The sequence below is a fragment of the Aegilops tauschii genome, chromosome 7 (genome assembly GCF_002575655.3).
Source record: "Aegilops tauschii subsp. strangulata cultivar AL8/78 chromosome 7, Aet v6.0, whole genome shotgun sequence".
Classification (NCBI taxonomy): domain Eukaryota; kingdom Viridiplantae; phylum Streptophyta; class Magnoliopsida; order Poales; family Poaceae; genus Aegilops; species Aegilops tauschii.
In genome coordinates, this window is record NC_053041.3 from 64,877,253 (window position 1) to 64,891,597 (window position 14,345).

Consider the following 14,345-nt stretch of genomic DNA (forward strand, 5'->3'; position numbering starts at 1 on the left):
GACGGCCCGGCCGCACGGTCGGCTTAAAAAAGGACGACCGCTGTCGCTGACGCGTGGGCCTTTGGTCATAAATTAAGCTGACTACGTGGACAGCGGGTAGTTGGACGGCCGCCAGGTGGGGACGCGGCCGACGGCTAGAAGGGGTGCGTGGCGTCCGTTTGGCGTCCGCGCCGACGCATTTGGGGCGTAAATTTGGGCCGTAAATGCATCGGCGCGGACGCGAAGCGGACGTGATTTGGGTTTGGGTCGACGCGTTGGGCCGCCACTTTTGTCCGTGCCGATCTAAACGGACTTAGGCGGACGAAATGGGTCGGCCCTTTGGAGTTGCTCTTAGTTGCTCCATTAAGATTTGGCCGGACTTAACTGACCCCTATATATAACGGAGTAAAAATTACTTTTGGTGTATGCATTTCATCGAACACTTAAGGGAGAATCTTCATGGACTGGCTTCCACTAATCGGAGTCATGCAGCCCACCGACACACACAAATAGAAGACTGACCGACTAAATCGCGTTGTCCATGGCGAGCAGTTCCGGCAGCACGGCCGGCTCGTTCTCGTACACGTCCAGGCCAGCGCCGCTGTTTGACAGTTAAACACACAGAGGATAAAATTCAGAAAACAGCACTAGGCCTATTTCTTCATAAACTGAAGTAGGGAAGCCCTTGATGAGTGCTGATTCAGTGAATAGTTGGTGCAAACGGTTCTGCCGAAATCAATCTTAGAGGCATTTCATCAACTACAGACATAGCGAAGTGATTAATAATACCTTTTTTTAAAATAAAGTGGTTAATAATACCTTTCTTCGATGACTTCGCCAACCTTCGAGTGGATGTCGAGCGTTTCAACCGAGCCCACATGATCCTCCTTCAAAAAAAAAGACTCCGCCAGAACACCAGAAAACTTCAGACCTATTTCGCTGCAAAATTGCACACCTAAGGCGCTAGCTAAAGTTATCACAAACAGGATTAAGCCCCTCATCCCTCTTCTCGTCCATGGTGACCAAACCTGCTTCATCTCTAGGAGGTGCATTGCCGAAAACTTCATCTACACCGCTGACCTTCTCAGCGCTTGCCACATTCGGAAGGCACCCACTATGGTGTTCAAACTAGACTTCCACAAAGCTTTCGATTCAATCTGTTGGGAATCTTTTCTTCTCGTTCTGCTCACTAGGGGTTCCCCCCCAAAACTATAGCTTGGATCAGAGCCTTGCTGGTCTCTAGCAAGACTGCAATACTCTTAAATGGAAAACCGGGCCCCTGGATTAACTGCAAAAATGGTCTCCGGCAGGGTGATCCCTATCCCCCTACCTTTTCATTATCGTCGCCGACCTGCTTCAACGCTTAATCTTTCAAGCCTCTTCTCCCGGGCAGCTTTGCCATCCGATTTACCCTGATTGTCCTGCATCTGCTTCAATATGCCGACGACAGGCTAATCATAGCCCAAGCCTCCACCCAAGCCGCGACCACCCTCACTACTGGTCTTGTCATCAACTTCCACAAAACTACCTTCGTGCCCCTCAACACGGATACTATCACTAGCCAAAATAACGCCCTCACCTTCGGCTGTGCACTTTCCTCCTTCCCCCAAATTTACCTCGGTCTACCTCTATCTCACACGCGCCTCCCGTCCTCCGCTTTTGAACCTATCATCCAACGCTTCTAAACTACCTCTCTAGATGGGAGGCCAAGCTTCTTTCCCGCGGCGCTCGTCTCACTCTCATTTCCTCTACTATCGACGCCCTTGCTACCCACTTCATGTCCGTCTTTAGAATCCCTAAGAAGATTATCAAAAAACTACACGCCATCCGTAGATCCTTCTTCTGGGCTGCCGAGGAAACCCTGCTCGGGGGCCAAATGCCTTATCGCTTGGAAAAACGTTCGCAAACCCAAAGCTACTGGTGGCCTCGGTATAAAAAACCTGTTTCTCCAAAACAACTGCATCCTCATGAAATTTGCCTTCAAGCTTCTCCAAAAACTAGACCTGTCTTGGGTCAACTGGTTCTTCCAACACTACTCCCTTGACTTCGCAAATAAGCCTCACAACCCCTCCTACCTCTGGAAAATCGTGAACCACCAACTCCCCCCCTCCGAAAAATATCTTTCGTCCTTACCAACAACGGCACTGCCACCTTCTTCTGGCTAGACACTTGGCTTCTTTCCGCTCCACTCGCAGACATTTACCCACACTCTTCTCCCACTCCACATCGCCCTCTGTCCTGGTGTCGGATATCATGTTGAATGGGTTACTCACTACTTTGCGGAACCACCTAACCAATGTTGCTTCTGTAGAGCTTGCATCTGCTTTGTCTTTGTTGCAGGATGTCATCACCAACGGCGCGCCCGACGACAGGTCCCTCACCCATGGCTCCTCGTTCACCTCGAGGTGCGCTTACTCGCTGCTCTCCTCCGACCACGAGATATATTTCAACTATGAGCACATCTGGAGCTCCAACGCACCTATCAAGGTCAAGATCTTCGGCTGGCTTCTCTGTCGTGACAGGCTGAGCACGATAGCTAACTTGCATCACAAGACCATTACCTCGGGTTCGTCATGCCCTTGGTGCGCCCTCACGCTGGAGGACGCGACGCACCTTGCCATCCTCTGCCCACACACACGGCCCAGGTTTGGTCCCTCCTTGGGCTGGACCCCCCTCACTCCATCGACCTTGTCTGGGCTACTCCTATGCCGGTGGCCCTCGACATCAACATTTGGCCCACCGTCGCCCTCACCATCCTTTGGAAGTTGTGGGACTCTAGGAACGCTTGTGTCTTTCGCAACGAGCTTCACTCACCCACCGATACTCTCTGTAACATCATCTCGGACCCTGTTACGAGGGAGGCGGTCGTGTCTTGGCGCCTCTACCTCTCCTCTCGCTGTAACCACTGATGTAACTTGCCCTTTGGGCCTTTGAGTAATATATTCAGGTGGGGATCCTCTCCCCCCGGTGATTGATAAAAAAACAAGCAACTAATTCCTCGTGCAAGAAAATACTCCCTCCGTTTTTAAATATTTGTCTTTTTAGAGATTTTAAATGGACTACCATATACGGATGTATATAGACATATTATAGAGTGTAGATTCACTCATTTTGCTCAATATGTAATCACTTGTTGAAATCTCTAGAAAGACAAATATTTATAAACGGAGGGAGCATATAGGTACTGTTTTCAGCTAGCAATGTTTTTTTACAGTTTACCAGGCTGGAGAGGAGCGTGGCGAGTGGAGTAGACCACGCTGCAGCCATGTCGCTGCAGGAATACCTGGAGAAGCACCTGCTCACGCGCAAGATCGAGGAGGCTGTGAACGCGGCTGTCTGGGCCTAGGCCGCCGACCCGGTGCTCTTCACCTCCACCCACATGCGACGGCGACCTCGACGGCCGCCCCCTGGTGAACCTGCCCCCGCCGCCGGGGATGGCACTCCGAAGGATGGCGCCACCCCAGCCTCCCCGTCAGCCCCCTCTGCCGCCCGAGCGGGGGGCACCGGCCAGGTCCAGCCCGAGGTCCATGCAGCGGCGGCGGCGGGAGGCAGGCCGGATCCAGCCCGAGGTCCATGCAGCGCGGGTGACGGAGCAGCAGCACGCCCACTCCTCCTCGCCAGCGGACGCCACCAGGAGGACCACCGAGAAGGACACCACCAGGTGAACCCATCAGGCGCGACAGCGGCGGGCAAGGGGCCGGGGAGGGGGCGGCGGCAGCTTGGGAGGGGGCCCGGCGGTGGGCGGGGGAGGGGCACCGCCGCCGAGCAGGGTTGCCGGGGAGGAGAGGGAGCAGAGGTGGGTGGCGGGCGAGAGAGCGGCCAAAATTATACTCGAGCCCCAATTGAGCGAGTAAATTTACTGCACCAACGTGGCTCGGAGTAATAACACTAGACATGCCTAAACTTGCCATCAATGTTCACTTTGGTGCCTAAACTTTAAAAATACACCGAACTGGTTCTATAACTTAGCGTTATGTTTTAAATACGGTTCAAATCACGTCCAGATACGTATGTATTGTTTACTAGACATGCCAGCATGGCGCGGGGCCCACTGCCAAGAGAGACTGACATGGAAATAGTGTATCTAAACGACCATTGGGTCCCACATATCAGTGCACAACCGAAATAAATAAAAATGTAGCACGGCTGAGATTTGAACAGACGACCTATGCATTGCGAAGGACTTGCGCCAACCACTTCACTAGGCAAAGTTAATTGACCATTGTGCATCGCTAACCCATATCTAGCTAATTAGACCGCAATGGCAATTTTCCACATGCTAGTTATTTTTCATTTTTTAGAAAAATATTCAAACTATAGTCACAATATCAAATAAATAATTAATGGCCCCTCAAAAAATGTTAATGAAATTTTACATATTCAAAAAATTAAAATAACACAAAATAACTAATAAAATGGTTTCATAATATTTGTAAGGATTCACATATATAATAAAATAATTTTGGTAATTGTAGAAGTTATACATTTTAGAAATGTTAATCTAATTTTCAAAATCTTGATGTTTAAAAAAAAATATCATGTGGTGCTTTTTTCAAAACTATTAGTTCTTTTTCCTTTTTTATGTGACCCATCGACGTGTGAGTTTCTTTTTCGGTTTTAGTAATTCTAATACTTATACGGATTATTGTATTTGTAATAAAAATAAAGCTAGAATCTTGTTTTCTTAGAAATAATATCCATAATTTTTTATTTTAAAACATGTTAATGTAATTTCCAAAAATATTTACGTGTTATTAAAAAGCCATGTAATTAAAATGTTTTTAACTAGACAAATGTATCTGTAGTTTAATTTTTTTAATTTAAATATAAGAATGTATAAAATCCTGGGGGAACACTAGGCCATTGTTTTTTTTCACACATATTCTAAAATTTATTTTTATTTGAAATATATATTTTGACAAACACATGTAATCCATCCATCCGGAAGTACTTGTCATCAAAATGAATAAAAGGAGATGTATCTAGATGTATTTTAATTCTAGATACATCCTTTTTGTCCATTTTGATGACAAATATTTTTGAACGGAGGGAGTACTTTATTAAAACACGTGAACACGTTTTACAACTAGATATACATTTCCTAAAAGCATGAACACTTCATATACTACCTGAATATTTTGTGTTTTCTAAAATAAGAAAAACACCTAACATGTGGAAAATGGGTGCACTAACTGCAGCCCATTCAATTCCACGATTGTGTCGGATATATGAAACGTTGCAGTGCGTAAAAGACTGCAAACTTACTCTTCTTGTCAGTCTTTCCGGACACAGCAAGTGGGATCCGCGCCATGCTGGCATGTCTAGTCCAATGCATACATATCTAGACGTGATTTGAACCATATTGTTAAGTCGCCGGTTCGAAATCCAGTGGGATCCGATGGTCATTGAGACACACACTCTTCTTGTCAGTCTATCCCGACACTGCAAGTGGGACCCGCGCCACGCTGGCATGTCTAGTCCAATGCGTACATATCTAGATGTGATTTGAACCATACTATCAAGTTAAAGAGTCGGTTCAGTGTATTTTTCAAATTCAGGCACCAAAGTGAACTTCGATGGCAACTTTAGGCACCATCATTGTTATTACCTCTTAATTTTTACTCTCTTGGACCGAGTTAAAAGCAGAAAACCACCACATGGGTTAGGTTTGCGGAAAACTATCCGGTCCCTAATTATTTGCAAAAGCACCGCGTTTCTGGTAAACTTTTTACAAAATCACTGATTGAGTGATTTGGCTCGTTTAATTACTTTCTGACAAGTGGGACCAAATTATAAGAAGCTAACTTGGCAACAAATTTACACACACACCCCTAGTTCTAGAAATAAAAAGCAATCAACCCCTGCCCGATCCAATCCCGTGCTCCCGATCGGATTGGGAGGAGCCAACTGCACCCAACCATGGCGCCCCGACTAGCTCCCGTCGCAGCCGCCGGAAGCCCACCGTCGACCCCGCCTCTGCTCATCTCTGTGTCGCGCCTCGCCGGAGAGGAAGGGTCACCGCGCGCAGGAGCTCGTCCTCGCCGGAGTTCGAAGCAGTTGAGCGGTGCGTCCGGGTCGCAGGTCCCCGCGCTAGCGTTGCTGCTGCCCACGGGCTCGGCGGCGTCGAACTCGACGTCCCGCTGCGCGGCAGCCTGGTGCAGCACGACGGCCTCGTCGGCGGCGGCCCAGAGAAACACGGCGGCCTCGTCCGCGGTATCCTGTCGCAGCACGGCGGCGTCGTCCGCGGCGTCCCGCTGCAGCACGGCGGCTGCGTTCGCAATGGCCCGGAGGAGCACGGCGGTCCCGCTGCAGCACGGCAGCCTCGTCCACGACCGCTCGGAGCAGCACGCGGCCAGTGGGGTTGATTGCGTTTTGCACTTAGTTGCATGTGTGTGTGTCAAGTTTTGCCAAATCAGCTCCTGACAACCCGACTCCACTTTTCGGAAACGTGCTCAAACGCGCCAAATCACCCAATCTGTGCTTTTTGCAAAAAAGTTTACCAGAAACACGGTGACTTTTACAAATAATTAAGAACCGATAGTTTTTCGCAAACCTAACTCCAAATATGATTTTTTTTAATTAACTCCCCTTGAACCGGATAAGGGATCGGTTAAGTACAAACCGTATAAAGAAGTAAAACGAAATTTCTATTCTCTTATAAGCTTATTGGGGATCGGGTAGAAGTGTCCTTAGCGCACTAACTAAAGAGAAGTGACAGGTGCATGGAGAATCTGGCAGTGAACAGTTCCTACGATAAAGTTGTATTGTCACTTCTGTTTACTATTCAACTATAGTGCAGGGCTTGAACGGCCATAATAGCCCGGTGTCTAGACACCCGGTGTTGGAAAGCTGGTCTCGTAAAAAAAATATGTTGCCCTTTCCAGTGTTTCACTTTGCACAGATACTTAAGGTTACCATAGACGGAAGATCTTATGTGGCAAGATACTACCTCTATTCTGGTTTATGTGACAAGATTTAACTAGCAAAATGTTAATGCATGTGAACAAAAATTATATCGTTGGATTCATATTTGAACATAGTTTTCAATTATGTGTTTTTTGACATGCATGAACATTTGTTAGTTAAATAAATGTTTAAAATTTGACATAAAATACAATGGGGAACAATAAACGAAGATAGGGTAGTAGTTAAGAGGAGAAAGATGAGTTTGATGACCCCGGAAAGAACCAATATCAAGCACAACTTTGATATCGTGCATAAATAGTTTGAATTATTTACTTCTTGCTTCTGTGTACGTAGAACACACAACTTGCTGGGAACTGTTTGAGCACACGCATGATTAAGTGTCATCCATCATTATGACGCCGGTCAAAATAGAGAAACCAGACCTGGTTGACCCTCATGGCGGGGCATCCTCAGGGCTTTGGCTTCCAATGAAATCAATCGTAACTGCAAAGCTATGCTGGCTGGAGTGGCCATACCTCCATTGATGTGCTACTGGCTGACGCCTATTCCGAGGCTAGCGGTGCATATCCGGTAGGGAATTTGCAGCGATCTGCAGGGCGCGCTTCTACCCGATGACCTCCTGCTGCCTAATACGATGGAGAAGGCTTGCATTCAGCCAAGGGCTTTCTCGACTTCTGGCAGCTGTAGCCCATACCTGTCTGTCTGGCAGTGCAAAGATGGTAAGCTTCGCCCAATCAACCCGCGTGATTCTCGCGAGCAAGGTGCGCACGCAACAGATACGAGGAGGTACTGCATGAAAACGGATCAGGTGTAGTCCATATTGAAATCTCTGAAAAAAACTTATATTTAGAAACAGAGGAAGTATAGGCTTAACCTAAGTTTAAATCCTAGCTTGAATGCTTGATTCAACCAACCAGTCACAAATCTGCGTCAAATAAATTGTGCTCATGTACGTGTGTTTTGTGGGACGGGTCGAAGAGATTATCATATTATACCAGCGTCTTCCGGCAGGATCGACCCAACAGCCTGCCAGCTTCTATATGTGAGAGTAGTATATATGCTTCCTACATAGGTAGAAAATGCCCTTAGGTGCTCGTGCTCCATGGAGCTTGTTCTTTTGAAAAATTCAAAAAAAAATTTAATTGCTACCAAAATTCTGAAAAACACACACAGTATGCATACGGTTGTATACTGCATTTGTGTTCATTTTTTAAGATGAAATAAATTGACACACAAGCTACACAGAAACGACAAAACGGTAATTTTGAAAACTATATAAAACCAATGATTTTCACTTTTTGTGTAGCTCGCGAATCAATTTATTTTCTCATCAAATTTTACACACATGTAGTATACATCTATTTGCCATTGTGGAAAAAAAAATTCAGAATTTTTAAAACTTTGAAATGTTTTGTTTAAGGGTTTTATTGAGCCCGAGCTCCAAAACGTTGGACTACAGACTACCACTACATATACTTTGTTATGTCATCTAGTCCTCGCCTGGTGGTACATAAATACTTCCGGTAGGAAAATGAACTCAACATGGTTTTCACATGACTGTTTTTCCCTATCCTATGATGTTACGGGCTTATTCTCTGATTCATGAAGGTGTGCATTAAACCTGTCATGTCGATTTAACAACTAGTGTTTCCAAGTTTGCGACCTCATGCTTACAACCAGTACATATAGAGGCATAGAGCATACCCAAGCCTTATCAGATGTCATCGTAGTTACATTGAGCATTTCTGCTTGCCACGTCAAGGTGGAGAGAAACAACACCGAGCTGCTGTCCATGGACGATTTACTCTCGCCGTACTCCTCCTTCCTTCCACCCTCGCCGTGCTCCAAACTCTCCACCGTCCACGAACAGCAACTTGAGTTCGTATCCCAGGATCTTCCCGAACCATGGCTGTTCGACGGCAGCATGATGTCCAACAAAGCGGACAGTGAGCTGTGGCCTATGGGGAGCCCGCTCGCCGGGAGCCCTGTGCACCCCGAGCTACCGCCGAGCCTCCCGGCAACGCCGCAGGATCCTGTGAAGCGGCGGGGACGGAAACCCGGATCCTGCTCCACGGTCAGCCACGTGCAGGCCGAGCGGCAGCGCCGCAACAAACTGAACCGTCGATTTTGTGACCTCCGCGCTGCCGTCCCCACCGTGTCCCGCATGGACAAGGCATCACTCCTCTCCGACGCCACCATCTACATCACGGAGCTGCGCTCCCGCTTGGAGCGCCTCGAGGAGGCCAAAAAGGCACTGGAGCAGAGCTCCGCGGCCGCTTCTCGCGATGGACTAGCTGCCGAATTCGTACAGGTGGATGAAACGGTAGACATGCAGATGGTGGGGCGTGATGCAGCCGTGGTGCGTGTGACCACCGCGGTGAGCCACGCGCCCGCGCGGCTGATGGGCGCGCTCCGGTCGCTGGACCTGCAGGTGCAGCATGCCTGCGTTAGCCGCGTGCACGGCGTGACCCGGCAGAGCGTTCTCGTTGACGTGCCAACCTCGATGCAGGATGAGGACAGTCTCCGCTCGGCTGTGCTCCAGACGCTGCAGGATAGCGCCTAGCCCGCTCGGCTGTAAAAGCATTCATCTTATCATCTCCCATGTATGTTTGTGTACGGACACCATCCTTGAGGTTAACGCAGGTGGAACAGTGGTTGCTAGATCAATGTAAGGGATATCGGATGATCTACGGGATAACAATAAAGTGATGAAATAAATGTTTACAATATTATTATTCTTCTTCTTATTAGTAGTAGTAGTATCTTCAGCAGGGACCTAAACAAAGTTTTTGTACCACATAACATTTATCATTGCGGAGTGTAATAGAGAATACAATTTAGATTTTTTGGCTATGTCTGAAACGGGGAGACGTGATTTTTCAGTAAGTCTGCTTAACCGTCTTTCTGGCGGGATAGACTTCACATGGGTTTCACGACCGCCTAGAGGTCGTTCTGGGGCATCTTACTTGCGTAAACACGGGGACTATGGATGTGTTGGCTAGTTCGGATGATCAGTTTCACGTTAAACTCCATATTCGCAGCAAGGCCGACAACTTCACATGGACCCTCGTCGCTGTGTATGGGGCAGCCCAGGATTAGTTCAAGACTGATTTTCTCCGTGAATAGGTTAATCTGGCAAAAGATAATGCCTACCCCATTCTTATAGGAGGGGATTTTAATTTGCTTTGATTCCCAAGTGAGAAAAGCCGCAGGTTTGATAATCATTGGCCTTTCCTTTTCAAAGCTGTCATCGACAGTCTAGATTTGCGAGAGGTTTCCATGGTTGGAAGACAATTCACTTGGGCAAACAGTCTTCCGGACCCGACATATGAGAAACTAGATCGCGTTTTAATAGATACCGACTGGGAATCTAAATTTCCTACGGTGTCTGTTTGTGCGCTACCTCGTATCGAGGCCATATCAGGCCACACACCCATCTTCCTAACTACTGGTTTGCCACGACCACATTATAGATGCAAGTTCAAGTTTGAACTTGGTTGGTTGCTTCAGGATGGCTTCCATGACATGGTCAAGGAGGTATGGCAGAAACCAGTGGCCGGGCGTACCCCAATACACAAATGGAATCATAAAATGCGTGCATTACGTAAATTCCTTCGTGGTTGGGCTAGGCATATGGTGGGTATCATAAAAAAGGAGAAGCTTCATCTTTCGTCTATCATCTATCATTGATGAATTAGAAGCTTTGGCAGAGGTTAGACCTCTATCTGAGCATGAAATCGAGATCAAGATTCAATCGAATGCTAGGATAGCTAGCATGTTGCGTGAAGAGGAACTCAAATGGTACCAACATTCTAACTCTCAGTTCATCCTAAAAGGTGATTCGAATAGTCGATATGTCCATGGAGTCGCCAATGGCAGACACCGGAAGAAAATAATTCATTCCCTACACTAGGATGAGGGCGCGATTGAGGGGCATGAGCAACTTAAATCTTATATCACTAATTATTATAAAAATCTGTTCGGAGCCCCAGAGGAAGAAAACTTCTCGATGGATGAGTCCCGAATAGATGACATTCCCTAGGTCTCTAAGGAGGAAATCAGCCTTCTAACACTACCATACTCCAAGGAGAAGTTAGAAAGGCGGTTTTCTTAATGGAGTACAACAAAGCCACTGGTCCGGATGGTGTTCTCACAGAGTTCTATCATAATTACTAGGAAGTCCTCAAACCAGATCTCCTCCTCTTGTTTAGCTACCTACATGCTGGCCAACTAGATTTGTTTCGCTTAAACTTTGGTGAGATTATTTTATTACCTAAGGTTAACAAGGCTAAAAGGATACAACAATATAGACCTATCTGCCTCTATAATGTTAGTTTTAAAATATTCACGAAGGTTGCGACTATTAGGCTTAATTTGGTTGCTGAACTGTGGTTTGCCCTTCACATACTGCTTTTAAACAAGGTAGACACATCCTAGATGAAGTTGTTATCCTTCATGAAACAGTCCATGAGTTACATCAGAAAAAGTTGAATGGGGTGATACTCAAAATAGACTTTTAAAAAGCTTATGACAAAGTCAAATGGCCATTTCTTCAACAGACTCTCAGAATGAAATGATTTTCTGCAGAGTGGCGCGCTATGATATATAGCTTCGTTTCGAGAGTTAGTGTTGTCATTAAGGTCAATGATGATGTTGGCCAGTATTTTCAAACAAAGAAGGGATTGTGACAGGGTGACTCGATATCGCCCATGTTATTCAATATAGTGGCGGATATGCTTGCAGTCATGATTGAGCATGCCAATACTGATGGAAAAATTGATGGGGTAGTAAATCATCTTGTTGATGGTGGTCTTTCTATACTTCAGTACGCCGACGATACGATTCTCTTCATGGATCATGACCTCGTGAAAGCGAGAAATCTGAAATTAATTTTGTCAGCATTCGAGCAACTCTCACGTCTTAAGATCAATTTTCATAAAAGTGGATTGTTTTGCTTTGGCGAGGCTCAAGACGAGGCTCACCTATACGCCGACCTGTTCGGATGCGGGTTGGACCAGTTTTCGATCACATATTTGGGGATACTGATACATTATCGGAGGCTCACAAACGCTCAATGGAAACACGTTGAGGTGAGACTGCAAAAAAGATTTAGCAGTTGGGAAGGTAAACTGCTATCTCTAAGCGGAAGATTGGTCCTCATAAATTCAGTACTAAGTAATATGGTACTATATATGATTTCCTTATTTCATTTGCCAAAAGGAGTTTTACATAGATTAGATTATTTCCGATCAAGATTTTTTTGGCAAGGAGATAGCGTGTGACACCCTGGTTTTTGCCATCACACTACTAGGGAAAACCTTATACACAGAGGTATATCAGTAGTGCTGGTCAGAACTAAGCGCTACTGCTACTTAGTAGTAGCGCTTGTCAGAAAAGCACGCTACAACTATAGTTGTAGCAGTAGCGCGTTTGCGCAAAAAGGCGCTACTACTATAATTCCCATAGTGTTGTCGGTAGGCTAGGAATAGTAGTAGCGAGCCTGCGGAAAACACACTATTGATAAGTGTGTTGTAGCAGTGTGTTTCTGTGGTAGAGCGCTACTGCTAAGAAGAAGAAAATGAGTCGAAAAATAAATGAAAACGAAAGAAATAGAAAAAGGAGAAATGAAAAAAATAAAAACAAAAGAAAAGGAAAAATAGAGGAGAAAGGCATAGCAGTAGCGCTTGTTCCCACAAAGCGCTAGCTATAGCTACGTTAGCAGTATCGCTTTTTTGGTCACGCGCTATAGCTAAGTTCCTTAGATAAAAAGAAAAGAAAAAGGAAAATAAATAGCTACTTCCTGTAGCGGTAGCGCATTTTGGTGGAAAGCGCTATAGCTAACTTAGCTATAGCGCGTTTTCTCTACCAGCGCTACTGCTAGTTTGACGTAACCACGCGCAGGCTCAAAATTTAGTTAAGTCCTTTTCTCCCCTCTCCCCTTCTCCCCCCTCACTCGATCTGTCACCGCCGTCGATCGCCCTCCGCCCGAGCCACGCGCCCCCGGAGCCACCCTCGTCCGCTCCTCGCCGCCCCTGCTCCCTCGTCGCCCTGCCTCCGTCGCCGTCACCGGAGCCGCGCGCCATCGCCGCCACCAGAGCCGCGCGCCCACGGAGCCACCCTCGTCCGCTCCTCTCCGCCCCGGCCTCCCTCGACGCCCCTGCCTCCCCGCAACCGTTCCCCTGAGCCACCCTCAACGCCCTCCTCTCTGTAAGCCCCACCCCTCCTCTCTAGGTTAATTAACTTAGGTGAATTTAGTTATGAACCCTAGGAATCAGCAGTAGTGGTACCCGTAGATGTTAATTAGATTAACTTAGGTTAATTAGGTTAGGGCAGTAGAGCAGCAACATATAACAAGACCCTAGGAATTAACTTAGGTTAATTAGGTTAGGGCAGTAGTGGTACTAGTAGATGGTAATTAGATGTTTTTTAGTTAGGGAAGTAGAGTTTTACTAGGTTAATTAGGTGAAGTTAAATGAATGACCTAAATGAATGAAATTAGTAGTTAACTGAATTTTTATTACAAATTTGTATATGCTTAAGTACTTAACTAAATATTATTTTTAGGACAAACTTGTATATGCTTAAGTAGTTAACTAAATATATTATAGGGTAGTATATATAGTTGCGTAAGTACTTATATAGTTGTTCTGCACCCAATGTATGCTTAAGTAGTTGTATAATTCCTAGGGTTCATCAATGGGTGCTTAAGTAGTTGTAGATGCTTAAGTAGCTAGCTAGGGTTCATCTAATTAGTTAGTACTTGTAGATGCTGAAGTACTAGGGCAGTAGGGTTAGGGCAGTAGGGTTTAACTAGATGTTAATTAGGGCAGTAGGGTTTATTTTAGAGAAACAATTCAGTATAAAAATATAAATTTCTATCAGTGCTACAAGTGTACTAGGTTCTTAATTTTTACTGATTTTTTATTATGACAGAAATTTAGGACATAATTTGAATTGAGTTCTAGGGTTCATAATTTGAAATTTGTGTTGATTTTCTTGAAGTGTCAAACATTGAAGTGGTCATGATATATGCAAATTCCTCAGTTGTGTTTGCTCATGTTTATCTACTATTGTAGTTGCTCATGTACATGTTCTTAAGTGGACCTGTTATATGCAACATTGAAGTGGTTCGCTTGTGCCCAATTGGCCTTTTGTTGTTTCTAGGGAATGAAGCCGAGTGGCCTATGTTTTGCCAGAATGTTGATTCATTTCCGTTCCGGCAAATTTCAGGTGCTCGATTTGTCCACTTTTTAGCAAAGGTCATGCCGAAATTTTCCGTGAATTTCGGCATGACTTGTGCTACAAACTAGGACATATCGAGTGCCCGGGATTTACTGCACCGGGAAGGAATCAAAGTTCCTGCAAACATAGGCCTTTTTTAATTTCATTATTCATTTTATTAGGTCTAGAGTTAATTGACTAGATTTAATCGTAGGAAA

At 45.8% G+C, this 14,345-nt stretch overlaps 1 protein-coding gene across 1 annotated transcript; it reads left to right on the forward strand.

Annotated features, from left to right (window-relative positions):
- The first annotated feature begins 8,504 nt into the window (after positions 1 to 8,504).
- LOC109746241 (transcription factor bHLH14-like) lies at positions 8,505 to 9,469 on the forward strand. The gene has a single exon (XM_020305362.2). It carries the CDS (start codon positions 8,573 to 8,575, stop codon positions 9,467 to 9,469), a length of 897 nt encoding a protein of 298 aa, XP_020160951.2. The 5' UTR covers positions 8,505 to 8,572.
- Positions 9,470 to 14,345: the final 4,876 nt, after the last annotated feature.